Consider the following 23230-nt stretch of genomic DNA (forward strand, 5'->3'; position numbering starts at 1 on the left):
TTGTTCCATTTTTTTTTCGTATTTAAAAAAAAAAAACAGTTTGAAGGATTTTGAATTCCTGTCCGAGTGACGCATCTCGCTCCGTCCCTACCTTCGCATTGACGTGGCGACCGGCCGCCGCCATGTTGTTTTGCTTCGTTGTCAGAGGAGCGACAGCGGCGGCGGCGGTGAGTCACTTATTAACTAACCTTCTTATCTTTAACTCACCTGTGGCTCTTTAACGCTCACCTGTGCGCAGACTCACCTGGGCTCGTGTTTGCTCGACACCAACACAAACACGCGGCCGTTAAATCAGCGCTGCGTGTTTTTATTAGCCGAAGCTAACTAGTCTTCACAGGTGAACTTGTCACTCACTAACTAGTCTCATCGGTTTACTTCTTAACTCGGTGAACATGACGATCGATTATTAGGAGCAGCTCGATCGATTGTCAAACTGGAGATCAGCCAATAAACGAAGGGATAGTTAGTGACAAGTCAACACTAGTTATCTCGATCTGCGGTGTCAACTTGTGCAGGAATACAACTCGTAACTAAAAAAACTAATAACTATCAAAACTAAAACTACTTAAATATTTTTCTTTTACTCCGCGCCACGTATTTGTTATTAGGCTCCCGAGGTCCGGATGGTGAACGGGTCAGAGAGGGATGGGTCAGGTATAGCTAGTCTAACTTAATATTTACGAATAGTTCAGATTCGCGTCATTAAACTAGTCGTTCAGAAAATGTACACAAGCTTTGGTTGAATTAGTTATTTTTGTAGAATATTTTACAAACCTTTGGATCCAGTTAAGGTTTAAAATTAAGTTACAAATAATTTCTTATAAACATTTAATTGAAAAGGAACAAAAGAGCATAAATGTTTGTTTATTTACATTTAATTTATTTTTCGTTTTTTCATACAATAGTTCAAAAGGAACAAAGTGAACAAAAGTTAATTTAGTTTCCGCCTCTTTTTCCACATGTTTCTTTTCTCCACCAAAAATAAATGCATATATATATAAATGTATAAATGTTTAGGTTGTTGATGTCATTTGATATTAATATAGTCAGTTTTCTTTTCTTCTATTATTTATGTTAATGTATTGATTTATGTCAGAGGCCCGCGGGCCATTTTCAGCCCCTGACATGATGATCTTTGGCCCCAGTTGACCCTAAGTTTTGCAGAGAAAAGCACTTCAGTTGTGTTCGACATCAGGGGCCAAATTCCTAAATATTGTTTGTGTTGCTGGTTGTAACTAAGAGTCCTTGGAATTGTTACTTAGAATTTTCCTTAAAAGTGAAGAGTATTTATTAGTAAAGATTTAAATTCACGCTCAAAAGTTATTTAAGTTTGTTCTAGAATCACTTCTGATCTATTTAAGAAGCTTTTTCATTTATATATATTGGATTGTAAAGTTAAAATGTAACATTTTTATATCCGAAAACCAAAATGTCCCACAAACCACACAAAAAATCCTAAACATGAAAGTCTCCCCAAGAATCGACGGGGTCACCAGAGGTCGCGACCCTGGTTAATGTTATTTTTTATTCTTTTATTTTGATGATTCACGCTCACGTCTCTGCCGCAGCACGTCTTGAGTGAGTTGCCATGGCGACCTTCCCAGAATACATCGCTCAGAACGAGGACCGCGACGGCGTGCGCTTCAGCTGGAACGTGTGGCCCTCCAGCCGCCTGGAAGCCACTCGTATGGTGGTTCCTGTGGCGGCTCTTCTGACGCCGCTGAAGGAGAGACGAGATCTTCCACCCATTCAGTACGAGCCTGTGCTGTGCAGTCGAGCCACGTGCAGAGCCGTCCTGAACCCTCTGTGGTAGGACCTGTCTGTCTCTCACCTGTCTGTGTCTCACCTGTCTGTCTCTCACCTGTCTTTCTCTCACCTGTCTGTCTCTCACCTGTCTGTCTCTCACCTGTCTGTGTCTCCTGTCTGTCTCTCACCTGTCTGTCTCTCACCTGTCTGTCTCTCACCTGTCTGTGTCTCCTGTCTGTCTCACACCTGTCTGTCTCTCACCTGTCTGTGTCTCCTGTCTGTCTCTCACCTGTCTGTCTCTCACCTGTCTGTCTCTCACCTGTCTGTGTCTCACCTGTCTGTCTCTCACCTGTCTGTGTCTCCTGTCTGTCTCTCACCTGTCTGTGTCTCCTGTCTGTCTCTCACCTGTCTGTCTCTCACCTGTCTGTGTATCACCTATCTCTCTCACCTATCTGTGTCTCCTGTGTGTCTCGCACTTGTTTGTCTCTCACCTGGCTGCCTGTCACCTGTCTGTCCTTCAACTGTCTGTCCTTCACCTGTCTGTTTCTCACCTGTCTGTGTATCATCTATCTCTCTCACCTGTCTGTGTCTCTCAGCTGTCTGTGTCTCTCACCTGTCTGCCTGTCACCTGTCTGTGTCTCACCTGTCTGTCCTTCGCCTGTCTGTCTCACCTGTCTGTCTCTCACCTGTATGTGTCTCCTGTCTGTCTCTCACCTGTCTGTGTCTCACCTGTCTGTCTGTGTCTCTCACCTGTCTGTGTCTCACCTGTCTGTCTATGTTTCACCTGTCTATGTCTCACCTGTCTGTCTATGTTTCACCTGTCTATGTCTCACCTGTCTGTCCGTCTCTCACCTGTCTGTCTCTCACCTGTCTACAGCCAGGTGGATTACAATGCCAAACTGTGGGCCTGCAACTTCTGCTACCAAAGAAACCACGTAAGTCTTGAGGACGTTTGTCTTCTAGAAGTCCTGCTCATTCTTCTGCTGCGACTCTAGTTCCCTCCGTCCTACACCGGCATCTCAGAGGTCAACCAGCCTGCAGAGCTGCTCCCTCAGTTCTCCACCATCGAGTACGTGGTCCAGGTGAGTGTCAGACACGCAGGGACGGACATTTGAACACGTCACTGATGTCTTCATGCTGGTCTTCAGCGTGGTCCTACCATGCCACTGGTCTTCCTGTATGTGGTGGACACCTGCATGGAGGACGAGGACCTGCAGGCGCTGAAGGAGTCCCTGCAGATGTCCCTGTCTCTGCTGCCCCCCACAGCTCTGGTGGGCCTCATCACGTTTGGACGCATGGTCCAGGTGCACGAGCTCAGCTGTGAGACCATGTCCAAGAGTTACGTCTTCAGAGGGACGAAGGACCTGAGTGCTAAACACCTGCAGGTACACCTGACATTCTTCTAGATTATCGAAGCAACGATGTATTAGTTTCTAACACGTGTCTCTGCAGGAGATGTTGAATCTGAACAAACCTTCAGCCGCGCAGACACGAGCTCAGCCGGTTCCTCAGCAGCCGGTGTCCAACAGGTATCACCTTCATCATCTTCATCTTCGTCATCGTCATCTTCAACATCATCTTCATCATCTTCATCATCATCATCATCTTCATTATCTTCATCTTCATCTTCAACATCATCTTCATCTTCATTATCTTCATCTTCATCTTCAACATCATCTTCATCTGCATCATCTTCATCATCATCTTCATTATCTTCATTATCTTCATCTTCATCTTCAACATCATCTTCATCTTCATCTTCATTATCTTCATCTTCATCATCATCATCATCTTCATTATCTTAATTATCTTCATCTTCAACATCATCTTCATCTTCATCTTCATCATCTTCATCATCATCATCTTCATTATCTTCATCTTCATCTTGAACATCATCTTCATCATCTTCATCTTCATCTTCATCATCATCATCATCATCTTCATTATCTTCATCTTCATCATCTTCACCTTCATCGTCATCATCATCATCTTCATCTTCAACATCATCTTCATCTTCATCTTCATCTTCATCTTAATCATCATCATCTTCATTATCTTCATCGTCATCATCATCATCATCATCATCTTCATCTTTATCTTTATCTTCTTCTTTATCATCTTCATCAGCTTTATCTTCTTTATCATCTTCATCTTCTTCATCATCATCTTCTTCAACATCTTCATCATCTTTATCTTCATCATCATCATCATCAACTTCATCATCTTCATCTTCTTCTTTATCATCTTTATCTTCTTCATCATCTTCATCACCATCATCATCACCATCATCTTCATCTTCTTCAACATCTTCATCATCTTTATCTTCATCATAATCATCATCATTTTCATCATCTTTATCTTCATCTTCATCTTTATCTTTATCATCATCGTCTTCATCGTCTTCATCATCATCATCATCATCATCATCATCATCATCATCGTCGTTATCTTTAGACTTTCTTTTATTGTCATTGCACAGAAAAAACTGCATTGAAACTGGCAACGAAATTTCGTTTCCTTGGCGACCGTTAAAAACACAGCAGAGAGATGTGTTTATAAAAAGTATTAATATTAATATTAACAAGTTGAAAATAGTGCAATATTATCTTCATCATCTTCATCATCTTCATCATCAGTTTAAGTCAGAAGTCTTTATCCTCAGGTTTCTTCAGCCGGTGCAGAAGATCGACATGAAGCTCACTGACCTTCTGCTGGAGCTCCAGAGGGACCCCTGGCCTGTCACTCAAGGCAAGAGGCCCCTGCGGTCCCTGGGCGTGGCCATGTCTATAGCCGTGGGCCTGCTGGAGGTGAGAAGGTCGGTCCTTCCTGCAGACACACTCTGATCCAGGTTCTCTTCAGTGCACGTTCCCCAACACCGGCGCTCGGATCATGACCTTCATCGGGGGCCCCTCCACTCAGGGGCCCGGCATGGTGGTGGGAGACGAGCTGAAGACGCCCATCAGGTCGTGGCACGACATCGAGAAGGACAACGCCAAGTTCATGAAGAAGGCCACCAAGGTGTTTTGTTGAAGTTCTTGATCTTAATTAAATATATCATATTATTATATAATTTTCTCTCCAAATATCATTTAAAATCTCTTTGATTTATTTTAATCTCTTTTTTCTCCAAAGTTCTCTCTTAGAAACGTTTAATGATTAATAGAAAAAACATAAAATACATTTATTTTCTGATCAAAGACATTGTTTTATGTTTTACCACAGTTTAAAAACATACAGAGGTTGATTGAAATTCTCCGTAGGTATGAGTGTGTGTGTGTGTGTGTGTGTCTCTGGCCTCCTGTCCAGGGTGTCCCCCGGCTGTCGCCCGAAAGAAGCTTGTTTAGGCTCAGAAGCCTCAGAAAATGATGAATCTATTAATGAATAATTATATTTTCTCTTAATAATAACATTTCGTCTCATTATAAGTCCATGTATTCTAATGTTTTTTTTTAATTACATTTATTTTCTTAATTTTCTTTTTTTTTTAAATTAATCTTTTCTAAATACTTTAAAATTACTTGTATTTATAAATATTATTTTCTTAATAATTATATACTTTCTTCTTAATTACATTTTCTTCTTAATTATAAGATGTTTTTCTCTTAATAATAATATTTTTCTCTCATTATAATTACATGTATTCTTCATTTTAATTACATTTGGGGTTTTCTTTCTATACATAATTCTTTCTGAATATTTATTTATATTTTATACGTCTATAAATAATGATAGTTTTCCTTAATAATTATATACTTCTTAATTATTATATATTTTTCTTAATAATTACATGTTTTCCTATAATATATATTTTATTAATTAAATGTATTTATATATATATATATATATGTGTGTGTGTGTAAACGGAATAATTATATGCATTAAAAAAAACGTGACATATTTTAAATAGTTATTTTTATTTATTTATAATTTAATATATTTTCTTAATAATGACATTTAAAAAACTAAATTACGTATATTTTTAATGATTACACATGTTTTATAATTACATTCCTTCTAAATAGTTACATATTTATTTATACATATTTCCTAATAACAAATTCTTCACTTAATATTAAACAAATAATTGTGTATTTCCTTCGTAGTAATATTTAAATTCTAAAAGGGTTCTTTCTCTCGTCCAATCACGTGGCAGCACTACGAGGCTCTGGCCCACAGAGCAGCCACCAACGGTCACATCATGGACATCTACGCCTGCGCTCTGGACCAGTCGGGCCTGCTGGAGATGAAGTGCTGCCCCAACTACACCGGGTGAGAGCGGCACCGGAGCGCGAGCACAGACGCTGACCCCGGATCTGTTCTTCCAGGGGCTACATGGTCATGGCCGACTCCTTCACCACCTCCTTGTTCATCCAGACCTTCCAGAGGGTTTTCACCAAAGACGTCCAGGGTCACTTCAAGATGGCGTTCGCCGCCACGCTGGAGATCAAGGTACTCTCTCTCCTCCCGCTCGCGTCCTCGCCCCTGACCTCTGACCTCTGACCTCGCGTGTGTTGCAGACGTCCAGAGAGGTCAAGGTGTCGGGCGCCATCGGACCCTGCGTGTCCCTGCACGCCAAAGGACCGTGTGTGTCCGAGAACGTACGTGACCACGTGACCCGTGACCCGTTCTCCTCGCTCACGCATGTTCTCCTCGCTCACGCATGTTCTTCTCGCTCACGTATGTTCTCTCGCGCTCCAGGAGATCGGGACGGGAGGAACTTCTCAGTGGAAGATCTGCGGCTTGGACCCGACGACCACGCTGGCGCTTTATTTCGAGGTGGTGAACCAGGTAAGACGTCTGACCCTTGAGTGACCCCAGGGTCAAGGTGACCCGAAGGCCTGAAAACAAATGTGTTTGTGGTATCCCTTGAGTTACCAAAGGGTCAATGTGACCCGGAGGCCTGAAAACAAATGTGTTTGTGGTATCCCTTGAGTTACCTCAGGGTCAAGGTGACCCGAAGGCCTGAAACCAAATGTGCTTCTGGTATCCCTTGAGTTACCAAAGGGTCAAGGTGACCCGGAGGCCTGGAAACAAATGTGTTTGTGGTATCCCTTGAGTTATGTCAGGGTCAAGGTGACCCGAAGGCCTGAAAACAAATGTGTTTGTGGTATCCCTTGAGTTACCTCAGGGTCAAGGTGACCCGAAGGCCTGAAAACAAATGTGTTTGTGGTATCCCTTGAGTTACCAAAGGGTCAAGGTGACCCGAAGGCCTGAAAACAAATGTGTTTGTGGTATCCCTTCAGTTACCTCAGGGTTAAGGTGACCCGAAGGCCTGAAAACAAATGTGTTTGTGGTATCCCTTGAGTTATCAAAGGGTCAAGGTGACCCGAAGGCCTGAAAACAAATGTGTTTGTGGTATCCCTTGAGTTACCTCAGGGTCAAGGTGACCCGAAGGCCTGAAAACAAATGTGTTTGTGGTATCTCTTGAGTTACCTCAGGGTCAAGGTGACCCGAAGGCCTGAAAACAAATGTGTTTGTGGTATCCCTTGAGTTACCTCAGGGTCAAGGTGACCCGAAGGCCTGAAAACAAATGTGTTTGTGGTATCCCTTGAGTTACCAAAGGGTCAAGGTGAACCAAAGGCCTGAAAACAAATGTGTTTCTGGTATCCCTTGAGTTACCTCAGGGTCAAGGTGACCCGGAGGCCTGAAAACAAATGTGTTTGTGGTATCCCTTGAGTTACCAAAGGGTCAAGGTGACCCGGAGGCCTGAAAACAAATGTGTTTGTGGTATCACTTGAGTTACCTCAGGGTCAAGGTGACCCGAAGGCCTGAAAACAAATGTGTTTCTGGTATCCCTTGAGTTACCTCAGGGTCAAGGTGACCCGAAGGCCTGAAAACAAATGTGTTTGTGGTATCCCTTGAGTTACCAAAGGGTCAAGGTGACCCGGAGGCCTGAAAACAAATGTGTTTGTGGTATCCCTTGAGTTACCTCAGGGTCAAGGTGACCCGAAGGCCTGAAAACAAATATGTTTGTGGTATCCCTTGAGTTACCTCAGGGTCAAGGTGACCCGAAGGCCTGAAAACAAATGTGTTTGTGGTATCCCTTGAGTTACCTCAGGGTCAAGGTGACCCGAAGGCCTGAAAACAAATGTGTTTGTGGTATCCCTTGAGTTACCTCAGGGTCAAGGTGACCCGGAGGCCTGAAAACAAATGTGTTTGTGGTATCCCTTGAGTTACCTCAGGGTCAAGGCGACCCGAAGGCCTGAAAACAAATGTGTTTGTGGTATCCCTTGAGTTACCTCAGGGTCAAGGTGACCCGAAGGCCTGAAAACAAATGTGTTTCTGGTATCCCTTGAGTTACCAAAGGGTCAAGGTGACCCGAAGGCCTGAAAACAAATGTGTTTCTGGTATCCCTTGCGTTGTCTCAGGGTCAAGGTGACCCGAGGGCCTGAAAACAAATGTGTTTGTGGTATCCCTTGAGTTACCTCAGGGTCAAGGTGACCCGGAGGCCTGAAAACAAATGTGTTTGTGGTATTCCTTGAGTTACCAAAGGGTCAAGGTGACCCGAAGGCCTGAAAACAAATGTGTTTCTGGTATCCCTTGAGTTACCAAAGGGTCAAGGTGACCCGAAGGCCTGAAAACAAATGTGTTTCTGGTATCCCTTGCGTTGTCTCAGGGTCAAGGTGACCCGAGGGCCTGAAAACAAATGTGTTTGTCGTATCCCTTTCATTGTCTCAGGGTCAAGGTGACCAGTAGGCCTTGTGTTGACCCAGAGACGACACAAGGGATACCACAAGAAGGTTGAGAAACATTTTCAATTAAAAATGCACATTTCCTGCAACAAACTGCTAAATAAAACAGCCGGTAATTGAACTTGTGTTGAGGCGCCCATGAGCAAAACTCTTCACAGGAATAATCTGGAGTGACTAACACTATCATCATCATTTGTTACGGTGAAGGTCAGCGGTGTCACATGTTCACCAGCAAAGGATTGTGGGATTTCTTCAGGGGGGCGTGGATCGCAGCATCAGCTATTTTTAGGGATCTTTTCTGATGATTGTGTTCAAGTGTGACCAGATGGTGGCGCTCTCCAGCTTCCAAACAATAATGTGTAGTTGTGTTTATCTAGAACACACGAAGAACATGAATCAGAGAATATTTTTTTAAATGTTCAAAGAGAGCAAAACATTTGATTGTCGTCACAAAAGTGGATTGTGCGTCTTCGGTCGTGTGGTCACGTCAAGTGCGTGGACGTGGACACCGTGTTGACTCCGCCCTGGAGGTCCACGACGACGCCCGGACGCGGAGCAGGGTCCCGACACATGCGGGTCACCTTGTCCACGCCCCGCCACAGCGCCGCCCGGTACTTCCTGGAACACACAACGTCGTCACGGCGACGCCGCAGGAGCCGCGGAGAGCTTGAGGTTCTCACGTCAAGTTGATGATCCACGGGTTCAGGGCCGCGTTGGTCACGACCAGCCAGGTGGAGAGAGAGCAGGACAACAGACGGTCCTCGGAACCACTGAAGGTCTCGTACAGACACATGGAGATGAAGGGAACCCAGCAGACCAGCAGACACCCTGTCATCACAAGATGTTGACGTGGAGAGATGATGCTCAGCAGGAGTTTGAACACAATATTTCTTACATGAAACATCATTGAAGTCATTTATTAAAATGATCTCATTATTATTAATTAAAATGATCTATAATTATTATTATTAAAATGATATATAATAATTATTAATTAAAATGATCTATAATTATTTATTAAAATGATGTGTAATAATAATTATTATTAAAATGATGTATAATAATTCTTAATTAAAATGATCTATAATTATTTATTAAAATGATCTTTAATAATAAAAATGATTATTAAAATTATATATAATAATGTTTAATTAAAATGATCTATAATAATTATTCTTAATTAAAATGATCTATAATAATTATTATTTATTAAAATTATCTTTTGTTATTTAATAAATTATCTAATATGACATTATCTTTCCTCTCAGCTCCAAATATCATCTTAAATGACTATTTTAGCTCAATTTATAGAAAAAAACAACATTATTCTCTTAATCAAATTAATATTTGTCTTAGTAATTATATATATTTTAATTGCATTTTCTTTGTTAATAATTATGTATATATTTATTTATATATACTTATTGTATATATATTAATATTTACATTTTCTCTCTTAAATGCATTATTTTTCTCTCTTTTTTTAAATTATTTTTATGATATACTATTATAATACTATTTTATATTGATATCATGTTTGTTTTTTTAATAATTATACAATTAATTTATTGTATATATTCTATAACTTTTTTTTAAATAATGATACATTTGTTAAATGTATATATTTTTTAAATAATTAAATTTATTTTATTTACATTTCTTCTAAACAATTATACTTTTTTTAAATTGTATATATCTTTTCTAAATAATGAATTTAATAATAATACACTTTTTATTTGGATATTTTATCAAAATATTTAAATTATTTATTTTAAATATTTTATCTAAACAATTATACATTTTATTAATTGTTTATTTTTCTAAATAATTATACTTTTGTTTTATTGTATATTTTTTCTTAATATTCATACATTTCTTTTCAATTGTATATTGTTTCTAAATAATTAGACCTTTTTAAACTATATTTTTTCTTAATAATTAATCATTTTTTCTTTGTATTATTTTGTTTTCTAAACAATTATAACTTCTCTTGATTACATTGTTTTCCAAACTATTTAACTATTTGTTAACTACTTTTTCTTTTCTAAATAATTGTATTTTTCTCATTAATGACAATTAATTAATGACAAGTTTCCAACGACTTTAAGACACATTTTACTTTGTCTAAAACTATTCTTGACAACACTTGTCTTTTCCCCTGTTCAACTTAATTTAGATGTTATTATAAGATCCTTTTTTTCTCTCTCGTGATCTATTTATATTATATTAACTTATATTAAATTCTTGTTTTAGCTCATTATATTTAATGATTTATTTTGTAGGAATCACAATCTATGAATTAAAAAAATGAGTTTAAACTTTGTTCCTAAACAGGTTTCATGTTATTTTCCTGCACAATAACGAGAGTGAACCTGACCTGAGGTCGTGACCATCACCATGGAGCTCCTCAGGTACTGCTTGGCAGGAACGTGGTAACAGTGCAGTCCGTTGCACATGAAGGTTCCTCGACGCACCTGCTTGAGCGCCGCGTAGATGATGTATCCGTACAGGAAGCACATGGACACGATGGGAGCCGTGATGCCGAGCAGAAGCCACACTAGAACGAAGTTCTTCTGCTCCCTGGTGAAGCTGCTGCAGCAGAGGAACCTGTTGCTGCTGTAGCTGTAGCTCCCGAAGCCCAGCAGGGGCAGCGCGGCCACCACCAGACTGAAGGTCCAGACCAGGACCAGCACGGCCCGACACCGCCTCCGGGTCCACACGCTGTGGTAGTTCAGCCCGAAGCAGATCTCCACGAACTTGTCCACGGTGGACCACATGAGCGAGTGGACGGAGGAGGTCTGCAGCAGCACCAGCATGAAGCCGCTGCCCCGGCACAGGGCGCCGTCGCCGCGGTAACCCTCCGGCCGGGCCAGGCTGTTGTAGACGCCGAACGGCACCACGGCGAGCACGAAGGCGAGGTCGCTGAGGCCCACGCTCACCGTCAGGCCCAGGGTGTCCGTCCACAGGTCCTTGTTGAGCAGCAGCGTCAGCAGCAGGACCGCGTTCCCCGCCACGGACGCCACGCCCGACACCGCCATGAGCGCCGCGTAGAGCGAGCGCACCGCCACCTCCATCCTTCAGGTGGACCCGCGCGGCAGGAAGTGCATCACGAACGATCCTGGACACGACTCGAACCTCGGAGAACCTTCTCGCTCCTGACCTGCTCTTCGACCCAGTGAGCGACAGAGCAGGAGTTGAACCCTTAGTCAGATGATCGAGTGTGTGTGTGTGTGTGTGTGTGTGTGTGTGTGTGTGTGTGTGTGTGTGTGTGTGTGTGTGTGTGTGTGTGTGTGTGTGTGTGTCGTCATGGTGTCAGCCGCCTGCTGTGATAATGTTGATTGGACACACACACACGTTAAGCAACGAAGACAAACATTCAATTTCCTCAGACGTGTTTGAGAAGAACAAGTGACACCAGCTGCTGCTGACATGTTGCATCATCATGTTCATCCTTTCATCTGATCATGGTTTCATCAATGTGTGTGTGTGTGTGTGTGTGTGTGTGTGTGTGTGTGTGTGTGTGTGTGTGTGTGTGTGTGTGTGTGTGTGTGTGTGTGTGTGTGTGTTGCAGCACAACGCTCCGATCCCTCAGGGCGGCCGTGGAGCTCTACAGTTCGTCACTCAGTACCAACACTCGTCGGGTCAGAGACGCATCCGAGTGACGACAGCGGCCAGGAAGTAAGAGACGTGTGTGTGTGTGAACGTGTTAGTGTGTGTGTGTGTGTTAGTGTGTGTCTCTGTGTGTGTTAGTGTGAACGTCTAAGTGTGTGTGTGTTAGTGTGTGTGTGTGTGTGTTAGTGTGTGTGTGTGGGAACGTGTGAGTGTGTGTGTGTTTGTGTGTGTGTGTGGGAACGTGTGAGTGTGTGTGTGTTTGTGTGTGTGTGTGGGAACGTGTAAGTGTGTGTGTGTTAGTGTGTGTGTGTGGGAACGTGTGTGTGTGTGTGTAAACGTGTGTGTGTGTGTGTGAACGTGTTAGTGTGTGTCTGTGTGTGTGTGTGAACGTGTAAGTGTGTGTCTGTGTGTGTGTGTGAACGTGTAAGTGTGTGTGAGTGTGTGTGTGTGTAAACGTGTGTGTGTTTGTGTGTGTGTGTTAGTGTGTGTCTGTGTGTGTGTGTGTGAACGTGTAAGTGTGTGTGTGTGTAAACGTGTGTTTGTGTGTGTGTGTGTGTAAACGTGTGTGTGCGTGTGTTTGTGTTTGTGTGTGTGTGTGTGAACGTGTAAGTGTGTGTGTGAACGTGTGTGGGGGTGTGTTTGTGTGTGTTAGTGTGTGTGTGTGTGTGAACGTGTGTGTGTGTGTAAACGTGTGTGTGTGAGCGTGTAAGTAAGTAAGTAAGTAAGTAATATTTATTTATATAGCGCTGTGTATTAGTGTGTGTGTTTGTGAACGTGTAAGTGTGTGTATTAGTGTGTGTGTGTGTATTAGTGTGTGTGTTTGTGAACGTGTAAGTGTGTGTGTGTGTGTGTATTAGTGTGTGTGTGTGTGTGTGTGAACGTGTAAGTGTGTGTGTGTGTATTAGTGTGTGAACGTGTAAGTGTGTGTGTGGGTCTGACTCCTCTCCTGCTCAGCTGGGCCGACGCTCAGACTCAGATCCAGAACATCGCCGCGTCCTTCGATCAGGAGGCGGCGGCCATCTTGATGGCCCGACTGGCCGTTTTCCGCACCGAGTCCGAGGAAGGTCCAGATGTTCTGAGGTGGCTGGACCGACAGTTGATCAGACTGGTGAGATGTTCACTCACTCGTTTACTCATTCACTCAATCCTTTACTTTCTCACTAGTTTACTCAATGGCTCATTCACTCATCAGTTTAGTCATTCACTCACTAGTTTACTCGGTCACTCAATAACTTGTTTACTCACTTACTAGTTTACTTGTTCACTCACAAACTTAACTCACTCACAAAATCACTCACTCACTCACTGACTAGCCTACTCTCTCACTCACTAGTTTACTTACTCATTTACTAGTTAACTCACTCACTAGTACATTCTTTCACTCACTAGTTTACATGTTCACTCACTTACTAGTTTATTCATTCACTCACTAGTTTACTTACACACTCACTCACTTGTTTATTTACCCACTAGTATACTCTTTCACTGACTCGTTTACCTGTTCACTCACTCACTAGTTAACTTACTTGCTAGTTTCCTCGTTCACTCACTAGTTCCTACACTCACTCGTTAAATTAATTGTTAACTCGCTGGTTAACTCACTGCCTAATTTAATTGTTGTACTCACTGGTTAACTCACTGGTTAATTTAATTGTTGACTCACTGGTTGACTCACTGGTTTACTCACTGGTTTACTTACTGGTTGATTTAACTGTTGACTCACTGGTTGATTTAACTGTTGACTCACTTGTTAATTTAATTGTTGACTCACTGGTTAACTCACTCTTTGACTCACTAGTTAACTCACTGGTTAATTTAATTGTTGTACTCACTGGTTGATTCACTGGTTAACTCACTGATTGACTCACTAGTTAACTCACTGGTTAATTTAATTGTTGTACTCACTGGTTGACTCACTGCTTGACTCACTGGTTAACTCACTGATTGACTCACTGGTTAATTTAATTGTTGACTCACTGCTTGACTCACTGGTTAACTCACTGATTAACTCACTGATTGACTCACTGGTTGATTTAATTGTTGACTCACTGCTTGACTCACTGGTTAACTCACTGATTAACTCACTGATTGACTCACTGGTTGATTTAATTGTTGACTCACTGCTTGACTCACTGGTTAACTCACTGATTAGCTCACTGATTGACTCACTGGTTAACTCAATGGTTAACTCACTGATTGACTCTGGATGACCATGCTTGTGTTTCAGTGCCAGAAGTTCGGTGACTACCACAAAGACGATCCAAACTCCTTCAGGTTCTCGGAGACCTTCTCTCTCTTCCCTCAGGTGACTGGAGGTCAGTGAGGTGAAGCTTCTGCCTCTGACTGGGTTCTTCTGGTTCTTCTGCTGCAGTTCATGTTCCACCTGCGTCGCTCTCCCTTCCTGCAAGTCTTCAACAACAGTCCTGACGAGAGCTCCTACTACAGACACCAGTTCAACAGGCAGGATCTGACTCAGGCGCTCATCATGATCCAGCCCGTCCTCTACGCCTACTCCTTCAACGGCCCTCCAGAGGTGCTGGCGCTGCTGGGACTCGCTCGCACAACACACCTTATCTGACGCGTCTGTTGTGTGTTTCAGCCTGTGTTGTTGGACAGTAGCAGCATCCTGCCCGACAGAATCCTGCTCATGGACACCTTCTTCCAGATCCTCATCTACCATGGAGAGGTAACACTCATGTACACACACACATGTACACAGATGTACACGCATGTACACACACTCATGTACACAGATGTACACCCATGTACATACACACATGTACACAGATGTACACGCATGTACACACACTCATGTACACAGATGTACACGCATGTACATACACACATGTACACAGATGTACACGCATGTACACACACTCATGTACACAGATGTACACGCATGTACACACACACATGTACACAGATGTACATGCATGTACATACACACATGTACATACACACATGTACACAGATGTACACGCATGTACATACACACATGTACACAGATGTACACGCATGTACATACACACATGTACACACACACATGTACACAGATGTACATGCATGTACATACACACATGTACATACACACATGTACACAGATGTACACGCATGTACATACACACATGTACACAGATGTACACGCATGTACATACACACATGTACACACACACGTGTACACAGATGTACACGCATGTACATACACACATGTACACACAAACATACACACACACAGACACACACACACACACGCATGTACACACACATGTACACAAGTAAGCACACATGTACAAACGTACACACACACACCTTTACACACGTAAGCACACATGTACACATGTACACACGTAAACACATGTGTACTCATACATGTACACACACACACGTAAACACACAAACACACGTAAACACACATGTACACACCTGTACACACCTGTACACACCTAAACGCACAAACACACACCTGTACACACACATGTACACACATGTATACACACACCTGTACACACCTGTACACACGCACCTGTACACACACCTGTACAAACACACACACATAAACACACATGTACACACCTGTACACACATGTAAACACACAAACATACCACTGTACACACACACATGTATACACATACCTGTACAAACACACACGTATACACACCTGTACACACACACTCCAACTCACAAATGTACACACCAAACACACACATGTACACACATTAACACAGACACGTACACACACGTACAGCTACACACAAATTGTTAAAGCGCTTTGTGACCCTGGTCTAGATCCAAATATTACTTACAAAACGTAAACAAAAACACACAAACGAACACTTGTCTCTTGATCATGAGCTGTGTTATCGATAAAGTTTTGTTATCGATAAAGTTGTGTTATCGATCAGACCGTGTCTCAGTGGAGGAAGGCGGGATACCAGGACCTGCCGGAGTACGAGAACTTCAAACATCTTCTTCAAGCTCCAGTCGATGACGCTCAAGAGCTGCTGCACAACAGGTTCCCCATGCCACGATACATCGACACCGAGCACGGAGGCAGTCAGGTACGCACACGCACACACACACACACACACACGCACACGCACACACAGGTGTGGGTGGTTTAGAAGGACACTTTTTTCACACAAGTCTAATGGTTGTTCAAGGGGACCCACCTTGTCGTTGAAGGTGGTGCGACGATAAAACTGTTTAAAGAAAATTGGGAAAAATTGTTGTTTATTTAAGATTCAAATAATGTCATCGAGTACCGAGAAACTAAAACCTAACTTTATCCGGGCCATGAGGACGAGTCTTCTTTTTACTTCAAAATTCCCCCCAGGATTTCTTACTTCTTGATTTTGCTCATAATTTCCTTCGTTCCACAAACCGTCAAAAAAACGTCTTAGAGTTTTTCGGTAGCAAGAATGCTTGGGCAATTTCGGATTCTTCCTTTTGGTGTTTTCTCAGGTGACTTTTTTAAAACACTGGTTGTTTTGGTTGTTTTCGACATCTGTCTTTTGGTAAAAACACAGCTGTGACGCTCCAGAAAGTGTTTTGAAAACCTGATCAATATAAGAATGAATAGAACGACTGTGATGTTAGTTTGATGTTACACAACAGCCTTGTGTGTTTAATGGAGCAGCTGAACCAGGTTAACAACTTCCTGTTTTTTTCTCATAAAACTTTATTGTACACATTAAGAAAAACAATATCATGGATGAAAAACATTACCTTTGAACTCGCTGATGAACCTTTGAAACCTTGAAACTTTCAGCAGTTTACTGCAGTAACTTGTCGGTTTTTACACGAGTCGTGTGTTTGTGAACTTTTCTACAACAACACGGACTGAGAGCGAAAGAAAATGAGCATTAACGATATAATTAAAAACAACCGTTACTTATGGCACAGTCCGACCTATGGGGTCCCTGGCAGTGTCCGACTTATGGGGACCATGGCACTGTCCGACTTATGGGGTCCCTGGCACTGTCCGATTTATGGGGACCATGGCACTGTCCGACTTATGGGGTCCCTGGCACTGTCCGACTTATGGGGACCATGGCACTGTCCGACTTATGGGGTCCCTGGCACTGTCCGACTTATGGGGACCATGGCACTGTCCGACTTATGGGGTCCCTGGCACTGTCCGATTTATGGCGACCATGGCACTGTCCGATTTATGGGGACCATGGCACTGTCCGACTTATGGGGTCCCTGGCACTGTCCGATTTATGGGGACCATGGCACTGTCCGACTTATGGGGTCCCTGGCACTGTCCGACTTATGGGGACCATGGCACTGTCCGACTTATGGGGTCCCTGGCACTGTCCGACTTATGGGGACCATGGCACTGTCCGACTTATGGGGTCCCTGGCACTGTCCGATTTATGGGGACCATGGCACTGTCCGATTTATGGGGACCATGGCACTGTCCGACTTATGGGGTGCCTGGCACTGTCCGATTTATGGGGACCATGGCACTGTCCGACTTATGGGGTCCCTGGCACTGTCCGACTTATGGGGACCATGGCACTGTCCGACTTATGGGGTCCCTGGCACTGTCCGATTTATGGGGACCATGGCACTGTCCGACTTATGGGGTCCCTGGCACTGTCCGATTTATGGGGACCATGGCACTGTCCGACTTATGAGGTCCCTGGCACTGTCTGACTTATGGGGACCATGGCACTGTCCGACTTATGGGGTCCCTGGCACTGTCCGACTTATGGGGACCATGGCACTGTCCGACTTATGAGGTCCCTGGCACTGTCTGACTTATGGGGACCATGGCACTGTCCGACTTATGGGGTCCCTGGCACTGTCCGACTTATGGGGACCATGGCACTGTCCGACTTATGGGGTCCCTGGCACTGTCCGACTTATGGGGACCATGGCACTGTCCGACTTATGGGGACCATGGCACTGTCCGACTTATGGGGTCCCTGGCACTGTCCGATTTATGGGGACCATGGCACTGTCCGACTTATGGGGACCATGGCACTGTCCGACTTATGGGGACCATGGCACTGTCCGACTTATGGGGACCATGGCACTGTCCGACTTATGGGGTCCCTGGCACTGTCCGACTTATGGGGACCATGGCACTGTCCGACTTATGGGGACCATGGCACTGTCCGACTTATGAGGACCCTGGCACTGTCCGACTTATGGGGACCATGGCACTGTCCGACTTATGAGGACCCTGGCACTGTCCGACTTATGGGGACCATGGCACTGTCCGACTTATGAGGACCCTGGCACTGTCCGACTTATGGGGACCATGGCACTGTCCGACTTATGAGGACCCTGGCACTGTCCGACTTATGGAGACCATGGCACTGTCCGACTTATGAGGACCATGGCACTGTCCGACTTATGAGGACCCTGGCACTGTCCAACTTATGAGGACCCTGGCAATGTCCGATTTATGGGGACACTGGCACTGTCCGACTTATGAGGACCCTGGAACTGTCCTACTTATGGGGACCCTGGCACTGTCCGACTTATGGGGACCCTGGCACTGTCCTGGTAGAGTGCAGCCCAGTCAGACAAAATATCCCTATAGTCCGGGTATACCAACACACACACACTCACACACACACACATACACACACTCTGAGTCATGCTAATGATGAGTCGTGGTTCTCAGGCTCGCTTCCTGCTCTCCAAAGTCAACCCCTCCCAGACCCACAACAACATGTACACCTGGGGACAGGTGAGTCTCTCACACACACACACACACACACACACGTCCTTCAACCTGCGACGCTCGTTGACAACACTTTGTCTTTAGGACTCTGGCGCCCCCATCCTGACGGACGACGTCAGCCTGCAGGTGTTCATGGACCACCTGAAGAAGCTCGCCGTGTCCAGCGCCGCCTGATGATGACATCACTTTTTTTTATACACGCACGCGCTGCCTCGCTGTTACCGCGGTAACGAACCGCCCCCAGACTCGGTGACAGTTCTTCATTTGACCAGCGGGTGTCAGCCTCGCCCCGAACAGAACAAACATTTCAATAGGAACTTATTTAACGTCTTAAACAAGGTCATGTGACCTGCGGCCGCGTGACACGGTCAGCTGCCTGTTTCTAATAAACCATGATTCAAAGTCAAAGTCCACGTTTTTTTAAGATCAACAACGAATTTAAACAATCATTTTTTACAAGGACACACACACACACACACACACACACACACACACACACACACCCCCCCACACACACACACACACTTCACTAGATGGTTGTTCCAAGAGGAAAGTCACGAAGGCCATCAGGAGAACAAAGTCTATACAAACCAGCGCTAAAAAAAAAAAAATGTTTTCTCCGGAGCCTCAGATTCAGAACAAAACCAAAAAATGTGATGAATGAACCGTCACCACGGCAACCTGAAACCTCCCGTCCTCAGAACCTTCACTTCCTGTCATTCTTTACACACTTCCTTCAGGAAATGGGAATCATCTGAGTCACCATGACAACAATCATCTGTCAGCTTCCACTGTTTGTTCAACTAGTTTGTGTGAGTCTGTGTGTGTGTGTGTGTGTGTTTGTGTGTCATAGTTTTACTCTCAAGCCTCACACACTTTATCTAAAATGTCATCAACAATTTCAAGTAATTAGACACAAAGTGGGCTCAGATGTGTGTTTGTGTATCCGTCCACACACACACACACACACACACACACACACACACACACACTTGTGTGTTTGTAGTTCACTGGTCTCGAATCTTTTTGAAGATTTTGATTCAGATTTTCCCTGCGAGTGAGTGGAAGTGATCACTTAACGTCTTCTGAGGTGGAAGTTAAAACTCGCCGTATCAAGACGCAACACACTTCCTGTGTGTGTGTGTGTGTGTGTGTGTGTGTGGGGCGGGGCCTGCGAGGGTCCTGTGGACGACAGACTTCCAGTAGGAACGAAGAGGACGACGACGGAGACGCAGGAAAACTCTTTTCTCAGGTTGAAGTTGAGGAGCACCTGAAGGTGAGTGTGTTCTGTTGTGTGTGTGTGTGTGTGTGTGTGTTACAGGTCTAAATGTGTAGTTGTGAGAAGCCAGTTGATCATTTTCGGAGGTTTTGTTCACGAGTGAGGGTCTTTCTCTCTCTCGTTACGATAAATTCTAAGTAACGAGAGAGAAAGAAAAACCCTCACTCGTGAACAAAACCTCAGAAAATGTCAAACTTGACTTGAAGATCTTCTGCTCACACCTTGATTTAACCTTTTTTGAAATTAAATATTTATCTAACACTCAAAAAGTAAAATTTTAAGTTAAAATGAAAAAATGTAATAAATAAAAATTGAAGTTTGAGATTTTTAGGTTGTAGTTTTTTGAGAAACGGAATATATTTTTTAAAACTAGAAGGCCGTTTAGGAATCGCAGACCACTGCCAAGCAGCTTACGTTTAAAACCAAATATTTATTTATTCAGTCAAATACTTTAACACTTGGAATAACGATTGTAACAGCGTCAGTGAACCAGCAGGGGGCAGTATTTAACATTTAATTAAAAATAAAAGGTTTTTCATGAAAAATCCAAACGTCAACTTGAGCTTGAAGTTGAAACACAATAATCATTTAAAAACTACAATTTTAAGGAAGTAATATTTGAATATAATATAAAAAAAAGTTTAAAAATTAAATAAAAATATATTTAATTCAATTTCTTTAAATCTATGTTTCAGTCCAAGTTTTAAAAAAAGAACAGATTTTGTACATTTTAATTCTTACGTTGAGTGTTTAAAAGGTTGTTGATCTAAACTAGACATTAAGACTTAAGATTAAGATACTAACTTTTTAAGGCTCATGAAAATGTACATTTGTAAACATATTAGTACTTATTAATATCTTGTTTTCAAACAAAAATGAGCAAAGCTGTGTGTGCGTTTGTGCGTTTGTGTGTGTGCGTTTGTGTGTGTGTGCGTTTGTGTACATGTGTGTGTGCGTTTGTGTGTGTGTGTGTGCGTTTGTGTGTGTGTGTGCGTTTGTGTGTGTGTGTGTGCGTTTGTGTGTGTGTGCGTTTGTGTACATGTGTGTGTGCGTTTGTGTGTGTGCGCTTCGACAGGAAACTTTAGTTCCTGCCGAGTGATTTTGCTGACCTTTTGTTTGACCCCTGACATCACTGGTCGTCACCGCTCCATCACTGTTGAACAAAACTTTATTAGTTTGATCTCTGAGGACACGACTCAAAGATCCGAAACGCACGGCAACGACTCAAGTTCTTCGAGTGTAAAGAGTCTTTTGTCTTCACAGTGATTCATGAAGATGGACCTCAGGTTCTGCTTGAGCTGCTTCTATCTTTGGACCAGCCACGTCCTCCGCTATGCTTCATCAGAACCAGAACCGGCGCCGCGGTACAAGGTCCGAGAAGAAGAACTGACCTTCAACCAGGCCGCGAGCGCCTGTTCCCCCGGATCCCTCACGACCCTGCGCTCGGAGCATGAGGTCCAGGAGGTCCAGCAGGTCCTGCGGCTCGTCGCCGGCTCCGAACCTGCGACCCGGGTGAAGGTGCTGAGGTTCTGGGTCGGGCTGAAGAAGGTCCAGTCCGACTGTGTGATCCGGGAGCTGCCTCTGCGAGGGTTCAGGTGGGTCGTGGACCAGAGCGAGGACACCCAGGTGAGCCGCTGGTGGGAGGAGCCAGAGCACACCTGCACGCTGCTCAGGTGTGCGGCACTGGCGCTGGAACTGAGCGGGTCCGATGTGACCCGCTGGGGTTTGGTTCCGGTCTCCTGCAAGAACCAGTTCAAGTCCATCTGCAAGCTGGAGGGTTCACAAGAACTTCAAGCAGCAACCGTTAATGAACCCCATGATCCGACACCAACAGAACCAGCAGCAGAACCAACTCAAGCTAGAACCTTAGTAACACCCGGACCCGACCCAACGCCGAGACCAGCTTCCTCTCAACCCAAATCCACCACAGAACCATCTGCAGCACCACAAGTCAACGCCACAGACCGAGAAGTCCAGACAGAACCAGCGACCCGGGCTACAGAATCGGACCCAAAGCCCATTCCAGGCTCCCGATTGTGTTCCAACCCGGACGTGGACGGTTCTCGCTCGCTGACGCTGGACCCGGACGACGTGAACCGGGTCCTGCTGGAGTGCTGGTCCGGAGTGCAGCTGCCTCTGCTGTGTTCCGGTCGGGTGTGGCGTCTGCTGGACGACTCCCTCGTCGACGCCTCCACCGTCTGCCGGCGCTGCTCGCCGGGCTTCAGGAAGAACCGGGTCGGGAAGTGCGAGGACGTCAACGAGTGCGACGGAGGCGACGCCGCCTGTCGCCACGTGTGCCTGAACCTGCCCGGGTCCTTCAGGTGCGTCTGCTCGGACCAGGAGGGCCGGCACCACGAGGAGGACTCGCCCGAGTGCTCGGCCCAGGACCGGCAGCCGGAATGGGTCATGGGGATCCTGGTGCCGGTGCTGGTGGCGGTGGCGGTTCTGCTGGTGCTGCTGGTGGTGGTGGGCGTGACGGTCAAGTGCTGCCTGAGGAGGCGCTCTAACGAACGTGCCGTGAAGAAGATGGAGAGCAAAGAGGACGATTTTGAAACAGCCAATGAGAAGACGGCAGCGTAAGACACTGAGCTGTGATTGGTCACAGAGATGGATGGATTGAAAGAATAATTGAATAGAATGAATTGATCACTTTTTTAAATTGGGAAACATTCGTCGTAATTGATAAATGTTGGTATTTTACATAAACATCTTTATTTCTTTTTTGGGGCAAAACATTATTATTTAATTATTTTTTTTTTCCCAAACTGTACTTTTGAGAACTTAATAAAAATAACATATTTTGTGAAAACATTTTTAATGTTTATATTTGAGATATATTGAGATGATGCTGAACTAGATCATGTGATCAGTTTCTACCAAGTATTATTTTGTGAAAACACCTTTATTTCGCTGTGAAATCTACATTTAAAAAGACATAAAGGACAAACAAACACATTCTTCTCATAAACACAAAAACTATGACATCAAATAAACACTTTACCTCATTGGCAGCATCGAGGGAATCAAACTTTGGAAACTTCATGAAGATATAAACTCTATGAAGACATAAACTCTATGAAGATATAAACTCTATGAAGATATAAACTCTATGAAGACATAAACTCTATGAAGACATAAACTCTATGAAGATATAAACTCTATGAAGATATAAACTCTATGAAGATATAAACTCTATGAAG

At 44.0% G+C, this 23230-nt stretch overlaps 3 protein-coding genes across 3 annotated transcripts; 2 read left to right on the forward strand and 1 right to left on the reverse strand.

Moving 5' to 3' along the window:
* The first annotated feature begins 122 nt into the window (after window positions 1-122).
* Window positions 123-19159, forward strand: sec23a (Sec23 homolog A, coat complex II component). The gene is made up of 20 exons (XM_087779714.1): window positions 123-167; window positions 1569-1809; window positions 2624-2681; window positions 2742-2828; window positions 2895-3131; window positions 3199-3275; window positions 4409-4553; window positions 4606-4764; window positions 5900-6015; window positions 6072-6195; window positions 6264-6344; window positions 6445-6534; window positions 12010-12116; window positions 13005-13158; window positions 14278-14355; window positions 14422-14583; window positions 14650-14736; window positions 15954-16109; window positions 18692-18757; window positions 18836-19159. Exons 2-20 carry the CDS (start codon window positions 1589-1591, stop codon window positions 18923-18925), a joined length of 2295 nt encoding a protein of 764 aa, XP_087635840.1. The 5' UTR covers window positions 123-167; window positions 1569-1588; the 3' UTR covers window positions 18926-19159.
* LOC148060201 (beta-2 adrenergic receptor) lies at window positions 8730-12003 on the reverse strand. The gene is made up of 3 exons (XM_087779715.1): window positions 10816-12003; window positions 9119-9266; window positions 8730-9056 (listed from the first exon to the last, which is right to left on the reverse strand). Exons 1-3 carry the CDS (start codon window positions 11510-11512, stop codon window positions 8921-8923), a joined length of 981 nt encoding a protein of 326 aa, XP_087635841.1. The 5' UTR covers window positions 11513-12003; the 3' UTR covers window positions 8730-8920.
* A 678-nt stretch (window positions 19160-19837) lies between the features above and the next one.
* Window positions 19838-22843, forward strand: clec14a (C-type lectin domain containing 14A). Its single transcript, XM_087779834.1, has 2 exons — window positions 19838-20027; window positions 21294-22843. The coding sequence occupies exon 2, from the start codon at window positions 21300-21302 to the stop codon at window positions 22608-22610; it is 1311 nt and encodes a 436-aa protein (XP_087635960.1). The 5' UTR covers window positions 19838-20027; window positions 21294-21299; the 3' UTR covers window positions 22611-22843.
* Window positions 22844-23230: the final 387 nt, after the last annotated feature.

Source organism: Callionymus lyra, chromosome 18 (genome assembly GCF_982586985.1).
Source record: "Callionymus lyra chromosome 18, fCalLyr1.hap1.1, whole genome shotgun sequence".
Classification (NCBI taxonomy): Eukaryota; Metazoa; Chordata; class Actinopteri; order Syngnathiformes; family Callionymidae; genus Callionymus; species Callionymus lyra.